Raw genomic sequence first — 10,101 nt, forward strand, 5'->3', positions numbered from 1 at the left:
GGGGGAAAAAAGAAACAAGCTCTCTGTAGCTTCTTCTGCTGTTGTTGGAATAGAAAAGGAGTAAAAAGCCATCGAGTTCTTCTGCTTCCCCTGTCTGAACTTCTTTTAAAACCGGACTGATGATGATCTCTCCAAATCATGACTTTGTCACTGTTGTATTTTATTACCATAGGGCTCCTTGTTGGAAAAGTCTTCCTGTTGTGCTTTCATGATACACAGCATTTTTCAACATGACGAAGATTCAACCTAATTCATGTTCAGGGGGTTTTATAGGCATTTTAGCAAGTCACACAGGTGACTTTAACAAGCTCAATCTCCAAATGCAGCTGTATACCGTTTATTTAAAAACTGCATGGATGTACAGTGTTTCTACACTATAAATTCTGCATCAGAAATGCGATAATCAATATATATCCAGACATATATACTCCAAAGCAATGCATCTGCATAACGGAATAGGAAAGACTTAACTCTGTTCTATTTGCTATTATAAAAGTAGACAAAGAGGTAACCCTTACTAAAACATATATGGGAATCATTTTAACATGTTGAGTAGATAACCTTTCTTTGTTTTGAGTTTATAAGGATAGTCCGTATTTATTGCTAGCCCAGGCATTTAAAATGTGGTGTAAGCCTTACGGAGAACGTTTTGCAAGGAAAACCCTGTTTTATATTGCTAAAGAGGAAAAGGAGAAACTCGTTTTGCTTTGAGAATTTACAGACTTCTGTCTGGGAACAGAGGAAATGAACAGATGTTGGTGTTAAACATATTTAAGTGCCTCCCGAAGGGGTCCGAAAACCAAAAGAGAGTTCGAGACCGACTGGGACTAAACATGAAATATATTCAAAGTGTCAAGCTTAGTTTAATGATGTTATTATGTATGTTGGGTCTGAAAACAAACAGCGCTTTGCTTCCTATTTATGGTCGTGGCCTCTTTCTGAAGACCAACCGCGGTACATTTCCTCATGGGGACGAGCGCACGCACTGTCAACGCTGTTATGTGGCGCACTGCACACAAACGGTGAATGTAGCTGAAATGCAATAAGTGACTGCTTTCCTGACAGACCTCTGGGTAAAAACCAGCAGCCATCAGTCAGATTCAAACAACCTGCAATATTAAGGACTGAATTTAATTCATTAACAAAAAAAAAAATCCCTCCAGATGCTTTTTATTCGCCTTTCACTCAGTGAAGTTTCCTGATCAGGAACAATGAGGTCCTTTTTTTTTTTGTCATCCACAAATGATCCAGATCGTTGAATTTGTGACACAGTTGCTGTGTGGGAAGTGTGTTATTTTTCTTTTGTAGTTTTTGCACGCACCTCTGTTCAGAAACTTCTCAGCGCTGTGTAGCGTTCGATGCAGCTGGTTCGTCTGCTAAGGTGCAAATTTCAGGCTCAAAGGCACAACTTGTCTCACCAGACGAGGTGATCTAATAATGTTGCGGAGACGCATCCTCCCCTCAAAACGACTGTTTCCATTAAGCACCACACACTGTAATTCGAATTTCCCAAGAGCTTCTGTGAGCACTTACTAGTGGGAAGAAGTTCATCTGATTTCCACGCCACTGTGTTTTTGTTTTTTTTTGTGTTTTTTTTAAAGCTTGTTCTATGCAATTATTGTTGCAAGTATTTTACCCTTTTTTTCTAGACATTCTGTACTGTATGTTTGGTTTGATTGTTCTTTTATTAAAAGTTTAATATAACAAGTGGAGTTTTGGATTGAAAATCAGTTTGTAACCATGACAGAAATGGAAATAGGTTTTTCTACATTCTTGCTGGAAATCCACAGATGGCAGGCAGGCTTTTCCGCCCCATGTTCATCTCATGTGCAGCGCAGGAATTTGTAGGTTGCTCAGCTTCGCTCTCAGGAAACCCTTTGCACGGTGGAAGGAGTGACATGCTGTGCGAGTAGGCTGCATCTGCACACCTCCATAGAGATTCACACTTTCCATACTGTTACACTCCATGTAAAAAAGCACATTTTATTTGCCAACCTATACGCTTGAATTACTCATCGAGTACTGCAGGTGTACTTACGAACTAAAAAGGAAACATTACAGTCATGAAGAAGCAGAGTGAAGCTATTTTAAGAAGACAAAAAGGCCCAAGCGAGCCTGGTATGAGTGTCACGGCTCAAGATGGATGGCATAGAGTTTTTTTTTTTTCTCCCTGGGCGAACCTGAAAAATTTTACGAGCTTTTGTGTGTTTTCACATGCAAGAATAGAAGAGCTTTTAAAAAAAATCTCTGCGCAGTGTAGAAAAAAATCAGTCCAGAAATAAATTCATTCTCCAGTTTGTTTTTTTTTAAATACAGTGAAAAATCTCTTTACTGCACCTTGCCAAATCGACATGGGAAAAAAGCAATAAAAACACGTTTCAAGCACTGATTGCATAACTTAAAAAAACTAAAAATAGATGTCAGATGCTCAGGTTTTCCCCAAAATCTGGGCCACCCTACCCAGAAAGCCCTGTGTTAAAAAAAGAAAGAAAAAACACCGCTCTGAGTAAGAGGTTAAACCTTTCAGGGTAACGATGCAACAAGGCAGCCCTGCAGAGGAAGGTGAGGGGAGCTGAAAGGGTCATTGGATTTGTCCAGTGATCCTCTGCTTCAGGCTCCTCACATCCTCCAACTGCTGCCATCTAGCAACCTGTAGCGCAACATAAAAAGCAAAAGCCATCAGCTTTTTTTTATATCTTCCATCAGAAATGGGCTTTTGTTCCATTCTGTGCTATTTTTGAATTCTGAAATGAGATAAATTGATTTCCGAAAAGGATAACTGTGACGAGAGAAAAGGTTGACCTCATCAGATTTCTAAAGATAATTTACAGGTCGAGTTGCCTGTCTTTGTCACCGTGAGAAGGTGCATCTCTAGTTGCTGCTGCGTGCCCTAGAAAATTAAAACCACTGGTTCAGAGCAGTTTCTGTTCTTTATCACATTTAAAAAAGTGCTGTTTTTCTGAACTTTTGAGTTTTTTTTGTCAAATAATACCCACAAAAAGTTGCTGGATAATAAAAATGTAAGTGCTAATTCTTAAAATGTGTAATTCAGCTCGCCCAAAAAACAAAAAAAACCCAGATCATTCAGATTAAATATAAACGTTACTTTACAGATAGTCCAATTTATATAAATAAATACAAAGCAATCACTGACAATAACAAAGAAAAAGACAATGTTATTTAATAAATTATAGTTTGGAAATGTCTCTCAATTCCACAAGAGTTTGTTGATTAACTCCTGCAGAGTCTTCTTAGTATCGATATTCCATCCACAGTTGCAGATCCCTGTTTTGGAGTCCCAGTCCACGCGGCTCCTACAGCTTATACATCCCAAAACTCGTCGATTGCTTTCCGTAGTCCACAAGCGAGAGGTTTTCCACCCAGACGGAGAGCTGGTTCCCCCTGCTCAGCGTGATCACGTCCTGCAGCGTAACTGTGCACAGCTGAGGGTTCAGGCCGTCCTTGTCGCTCAGGCTGCAGTGGGCCTTGGCCACCTCCTTCTCCGCTCCCGTCTCCATGTTCTTCAGCTTGATGCAGCCGGTCAGCGGGGCGATGCTGTGCTTGGAGAAGGTCACCCTGGAGTAGACGAGGTAGTCACCGGGCTCCAGGACCGTCAGCCAGCTTTTGCCATAGTAATTGATGTTCTTGCGGACTGAGAGGTCCATTCTCCACTCAAGGTAACCAGCTAGAAAAAGCAGTAAAAGTTGTTATTTTATCTTTTAATTATAACTGAATTTCTGTGAAAAGAGAAAACAGATTTTCTTTTTTCTTACATTTTTTCTCGATTGTAGCATTTGGCTTTCCAATTAACATGCGTGCAAAGGCTCTGTAGGTTGTGTCTTGCTTTTCTACGGGGGGAAAACCAACTAAAAGGGGAAAAAAACACAAATGCATGTCAGGTTTCTTTATCTGATTGACTTTTCTCTCTAAACTCAGAACAGCAATAATCAGTAAAATCAGTTTACCTCTTCCTTGTGGTGAGGAGTAGGTTGCCTGCAAGAACAAGAGAAAGTTAAACATCAGCAGAAGAATAGACAAATAATTATTCTCTGCGCTGTATTAGATCTACTTTAGCAACATGCTAAATGAGGCCCAAAAAAAGCATGCGAGGTGTGACATGTTTGTTGCATTTACAGAGGAGGATTTCCTGTGCATCTCGCCCTGAATTCTAGTGAGACTTTAGATGGTGCAAAACCTGTGAATCTGCATCAGTCTCTGCCTCACCAGTGTGAGAAAACTCAAGTTTCCAGCTTTAGATTTAAAACAAAACGACTGTTGTTACAAACCACGGCGCTACTTACATGTGCAATTTGTCTTTCATTGTAGTACAGGTATAGAAAACCTCCGACAGACAGAAACAAGTGCAGCGTCACCACGCAGACCAGAAATCGCAGAAGTGGCTTGCTGTAGCCCGCCGATGGGAGCTGGGTCGGGATGAGGATGGGCTCGGGCCTGCCGAGCCGCGGCGGCACCGGCGGAGGCACCTGCGGCAGCGCCATGCTGGTCTGGTAGGTGTTGATCATGATGCAGTGGAGCGGCCTGTCGCCCGTGGCATCCCATGCGCTTCTGAGCAGACGCTCCCCAAAGCAGATGAGTTTTTCTGCGTTTACTTCCTGGAAGCTTTGAGCCCTTCAGATCTGTGAGAGACGTGACCTTTGTGGAGGACGTAAGTGTGTCGTGTGAAATACATCATGCCGTCTCTTCCTTCCTATATGGCAGGTATGTTTCACTTGGTTCCATTTGTTGCAGTGTTTCTCTGCACCACTACGTAAAACCCAACACTTAAAAAGAAGCTCGTAAATAGATGGTGACGTGGTTTCTGGTGCAGACGGCACACTCAAACTGGATTCTTAAATTGTATTTAAGAGCTCAGGGTCTTTTTATGTACCCTAAGCTACATAAAAAGCTTAGGGTACATAAAAAGTGGAAGACTTTTTAAAGTCTTCTACTTTGAACACTAAAAAACTATGACCTCCAGCATCCTCTGCATCACACTAACTCTCACAATATGTTTAATCAACAAAGACATATGTGTCAAATCCAACACCTGGTTTGCATTTATGACACTGTTTCTGTTTGCAATTTAGTTTTTAATGTTAGACTGCTTGTTGTTTATTCTCTACAGAGCAAATATATGAACAAGCAGAAGATTTTTCAGATTTTCATAGTATTACTTGAGTTTTCCTAAAAATATTTCTTTTGTTACTTTGGTAAAAAGTAAAGAAAAAATATTTTGTTCTTGAAGTTATGTTTTATAGTCATATCAGATTGTTTTTAATGCGTCAGAGTTAAACATCACCTCCCACAGAGTAACTCCTGGAATAGTGAACATCCAACCCTGAACATTAAGAAAGAATAGCTAATGGATTCACAGTGAGTCAAAATCTAAATCATTTCATCGTCAACCCAGATTTTGGGTTTTAAAAAAGAGCTCTTCCAAATTTTTCTGAAATGCTTAAATAAAGTAAAAATAATGATTCGAGCACACAGCCCTGTGGTGCTCCATGCTGACTTGTGGTTTTGATTTATCTGTTTCAACAACAAACAGGCCCACAGCATGACATATCCTCCAACATACTCATTAACATTTGTTAATCAAGACGGATGAGGTGAGACAACTCACAGAGATTCATGAAGAAGGCTTCTTATTTTAGATTCCCATACGCAGCAGGGTTATCCATCTGAAGGAGTTTCACTACTTCACCACAGCACTTTGGTTGTGGTAGCAAAAGTTGAGCTAAAGTGAAACATTTTAATGTAACACGGTTTCACAGCTGAATGCACGGAGAGCTGCATTCTCAGTTCGTGCAGCTGCGGTGTTGCTGCAGGATGATTCAGTTTGACTGGAGCTGCTGAGCTGGAGCTCCGTCTTTTCTTTTCGCCATAAAACTCTCTCCATATTACTAAAGCAAATTTAAGGATAATATTTCTCTCCGTTCTGACTTTGAAATGTATAAACAGTTTGAATAAGTTTGGTTGTAACATCTAAGCAGCAATTCTTTTTCAAAAATAAAATTAACTGCAATGTACTCTTGCCATTTTCTACATTTACATAGCAATATATACACTTCTTTGTATTGTAGTGAGATTCAATCACCTAACTGTCGTCAATTATTTTTAATACCCTGTTTTTTGCAATAACAGCTGCATAAAATGTCTTCGTCACAGAAAGCAAGCTGTGCGATAAACCTGCATCTCTGATCACATATAAAGTCAGTGTTAAAGTGAAAAAAGGAAACAAATGCGTATGGAAACGTTTGCACTCCAAGTTTTCTGCATGTGTTTAATTATAGCAACACATGAACCTTCGGCAGGTAGCTGCTGCTGAAGTCAGTGCTGACGAGTTTCACAGCTTCCCCTGGTGGTTCGAAGCGTTCTTAACTCCAGCTTTACACCTGCAGAGAACAAACTAAATATGTGTCAAACTGGAGGCCTGGGGGCCAGATCTGGCCCGCCACAGCTTTTTATAAGGCCCCATCGGGATGCATAAATATAGGCTTTAAGTTGTGTAAATATCATTTCTATCAATCAAAGCAAAGCTGTTTTCATCTGCACTCTGCTAAATTACATCAATGTGAAACAATTTATTAATATTTTAACAATTTGTTAATGAGTTTTATCAATCACAACCAGCCATTTGAGAACATGAGTTTGACACCCGACTTCATTAATCAACATTTATTCATTTATTTTTACCTTGTTTTTGTGAACCAGGATCATTTTGGTCCCTCTAACTTTGATACTTTGCAAAATCAGCTGAAGACACATTTATTCAGATTGGCTTTTAATTAGTTTTATTTTGTTTTATGCTCCATGTATTCTGTTTTATCTCTCCTTCTGTGTTTTTATGTCTCATATTTTGTAAAGCACTTTGTGGTTTCTGACCTGTAAAGTGTTCCATATAAATAACATTTAGTTATTTACTTTCTTGAACAAACATCAAGACAAACTACAAAAGGGATTAAACTGCCCTCTCTTCATTTGGGGGAAGACTTATGTGAAGCAAAATATATTTATGTAAAGTAAAATAAATATCTTTTTTAAAATAAGAAGCCAAAGTTTAATAGAAGGAAAGTTTGGAAAAATGAATTTATATCTTCAGTTTCTTATAAGAGCTTCTCATGTAGCAGAATCGCGGCGAAGCCTTTTGTTCAAGAGAATCGTCAATGTAATAATTACCAGAAAATACATAAAATATTAATAAATGTCTAAAAACAACAAAAATGAAAACCCAAAAGGAAGCGCCCAGTGACGGATGTGATGATGAAGCTTTCATGGTGTGTAATGGACAAACAGGATGTTTCTGCCGCTGCGGCAGCTGCAGGGAGCGGCGGCTCTGCTGCACAGGAGCTGAGGCTGCGAAGGGCTGGAGGAGGCTGGTTTCCGACCATCAAAGGCGGCCGACTGATGGTTTCTTGGAGCTGGTTGTTCCTCTCCTTGAACAGAGTGTGGCTCCCCGCTGCACTTTACCAAGGCCACGACGCACCTGTAAAACTGTTTGAAATACAGAATGAGCCTCAAACGCCTAAACTGGAACTTTTACCTCACAGATGCTTTTCTTTTGCTTATTAACTAGATTTTGATATAAAGCAATATGCTAATTTATACAGTTTAAACCAGCACTTTATTGTTCGTCTTTAGGCAGCCAGACTTTACACTGAAATCATGCAAAGTGGTCTTAATGAACAGTTTTTCAGCCTTTCTGCAGTTTTCTTTTTCACTCATTTTCTGCACTAAAACTTGAAAGATTTGAAAGATGCATAATTCAGTTGGTCAGATTTTTCAGAAAAAAGTTTTGTAAAATACAATTATCACTCAAATCTATTGATATTTTTTACTGATTCAGTCAAATTACTTAATCAACTTAATTTGATTTTTAAAAAGGCTTTTGCTAAGTTTTCTGTTATGTATCAACACAGCACTTAAGTTTAGGAGCCTTTTAATCCCTACACGATAATATAGTTAATAAACAGCAAATATTCCAGTGGAAATTATCAAGAACTTGACATCTCCAGTGAAGGTAGCTTTATTTATTTTGAATGACTTTAATTTTCTGAGCAGATGGAAAAATTAAAAAGTAAGCTGATATATTCTGGTATTTTTGGTAAAATAACCATGTTTTTTTTTTTTAGACCTTTTCCACATTTCATCATATTAGAATCGGAGGAAAATTATACATAATTTATGATTATTTTATACAAAAAAATGGTATATTTAAGGCATGTAGTCAGCATGCACTTAAATGTTTACCCTACAAATGCTACATGTAAAAATAACTATCCACCTCAACACACCTAATCAATCTCAGTCTGTTCTCTGATCAGAGCAAACTGAAAGATGGGCAGATCTTAACTCAGGATAAACTTGGAAGAAAATATTTTACAGACTGAAAAAAGACCGGGACGAAGGTTTAGTGGGATAACAACCCTGAACGTTGTAACGCTTGGGTTTACAGCTGTTGCAACGTACAGCCAGAGCTACAACATAATGGTTCAGTCAAAGTCCAGACCTAAACCCAATTCAGATTCTGCAGCAAGACGTGAACACGGATGGTCAGGATTGCTCTCCATCCAAACGATCCTCAGTGAGTAAAGCTGTCAGCATGCGGAGGTGCTGGTAGAAACCAAAAACCTGTGGCTGTGATTTCAGCTAAAGGTAAATGGTTTGTTAGAATCTCACGCAGCTTGTTCTAAAATAATTTCCTTCTGGTTAACGACTACGTACAACTTTGCTTTGGTCGATCATAAAGTCCCAATAAAATGCAATAACTCGTGTTTGTAGCTCTACAAAATCTGAAAAGGAGCTTAAACATTAAACTATTGTATCTTTTTCTCTCTTTAAGCTTTTGTCATAAACCTGGTGATAATTTTTGTTTTCTGTCTTGAAGTCAGGTGAGTTATCTTATTGTTTTAAAGGAGCGGTATCATGTAAAATCAACTTATTTTATCCTTAAGTCACGTTATAATGTTATTCCCTCACTAAAAACATAACTTGGATGTTGCTTTGATTCATTCATGCATGTTTGAGAAATCATGTAATCTCCATGGCAACCATTCAGGTATTCAAACCTCCTGGGTGGACCTAGCCCCGCCTTCAAGGCGCAGCTCCTCCTCAGCCCTGAGGTTTCTGAGCTGCTGCCTCCCTCACAAGTCCCCCACTCAGCTCCTTCAGACTAGCCAGCAGCAATTAGCAAACATCTGGTGGAAATGCGCATCTCCAGAGCTCATTATGTGAGCTATTTCTCAGCACAACGCTGGTTGTTGAAGTGTCATAGAAGAGACATGTTGTGATGACTTCCTGATGGCGGGTCTCAGAGAGTTTTTAAAGAGACAGAGACCCAATTTCAATTCACTGAAATAAGCTCATATAGCATTTTTATAACAACAACTTAAGTTAATATAGTTACTTGATTGTGCTATAACACATAATACCGCCGCTTTAAAGTTTTCCTCTCCAGAAAAATCACTGTGCTTCATTCTTCCTACCTGGTTGTTAAAGAACACGTAGATGATGGGGTTGACCACCGTGCTGAACTTGGCCAGGATGGACGGCACCACGCTGGCCAGCGGCGTGACCAGCCCCGACCGGCCGAAGGTGGCCATCAGCGCCGTGACTCCATAGGGCATCCAGCACACCATGTAGCAGGACACCATGGACAGCACCATGAGCAGAATGTGTTGCTCTCTGCGCTGCGCGGCCAGCAGGTTCACCTTACCCACCTGCAGAACAGAGTCACAGACAGAGAAGGCAAAAATGACCGAATGTCATCGTTTTAGAAGCATAATCTAGTATTCCTCTAACACAGGGGTCCCCAAACTACGGCCCGCCCGCCCGCCTCCACATTTGGTCCAGAGAGCATTCACATTTTGTTTCATTTATTGTATTTTCCGGTTTATATGTGGATTTTTCTTCAACCACCAGGGGGCTCTTTAGCAGGAACTGTGGGTGTTTGGATTTTTTTTCAACCACCAGGGGGCTCTTTAGCAGGAAGTGTGTCCTGTAAATTGTGGGGCGCATTACTGCCATCTGCTTGACTTTTATGTTATTTAATCAGTACGGTTGTTTGCTAGCGGTAGAGCAGATGAACACACGCGTCTGTTA

At 39.8% G+C, this 10,101-nt stretch overlaps 2 protein-coding genes across 2 annotated transcripts in view; both read right to left on the minus strand.

Moving 5' to 3' along the window:
- Positions 1-1,232: 1,232 nt before the first annotated feature.
- cd40lg (CD40 ligand) lies at positions 1,233-5,185 on the minus strand. Its single transcript, XM_015029644.1, has 4 exons — positions 4,302-5,185; positions 3,966-3,993; positions 3,774-3,866; positions 1,233-3,685 (listed from the first exon to the last, which is right to left on the minus strand). The coding sequence occupies exons 1-4, from the start codon at positions 4,521-4,523 to the stop codon at positions 3,315-3,317; spliced, it is 714 nt and encodes a 237-aa protein (XP_014885130.1). The 5' UTR covers positions 4,524-5,185; the 3' UTR covers positions 1,233-3,314.
- Positions 5,186-5,271: 86 nt separating this feature from the next.
- tmtops3a (teleost multiple tissue opsin 3a) overlaps positions 5,272-10,101 on the minus strand; it is a 16,353-nt gene continuing 11,523 nt past the window's right edge. The window contains exons 3-4 of the mRNA XM_015029641.1: positions 9,486-9,719; positions 5,272-7,494 (exon numbers count right to left, since the gene is read on the minus strand). Of these exons, the coding sequence (XP_014885127.1) occupies positions 7,273-7,494; positions 9,486-9,719 (456 nt within the window). The 3' untranslated portion in view covers positions 5,272-7,272. The remainder of the gene's footprint in view (positions 7,495-9,485; positions 9,720-10,101) is intronic.

Source organism: Poecilia latipinna, unplaced genomic scaffold (genome assembly GCF_001443285.1).
Source record: "Poecilia latipinna isolate Pla-1442-1.1 unplaced genomic scaffold, P_latipinna-1.0 Scaffold159, whole genome shotgun sequence".
NCBI lineage: Eukaryota > Metazoa > Chordata > Actinopteri > Cyprinodontiformes > Poeciliidae > Poecilia > Poecilia latipinna.

Bases quoted from the DNA above. Each gene is read 5' to 3' on its own strand.
- cd40lg (XM_015029644.1), bottom strand. From the start codon at position 4,523: ATGATCAACACCTACCAGACCAGCATGGCGCTGCCGCAGGTGCCTCCG. The intron at 3,994-4,301 runs GTAAGTAGCGCC...TTGTTCTTGCAG, and splicing joins ATGAAAGACAAATTGCACAT to GCAACCTACTCCTCACCACA. The intron at 3,867-3,965 runs GTAAACTGATTT...TTCCCCTTTTAG, and splicing joins CTCCTCACCACAAGGAAGAG to TTGGTTTTCCCCCCGTAGAA.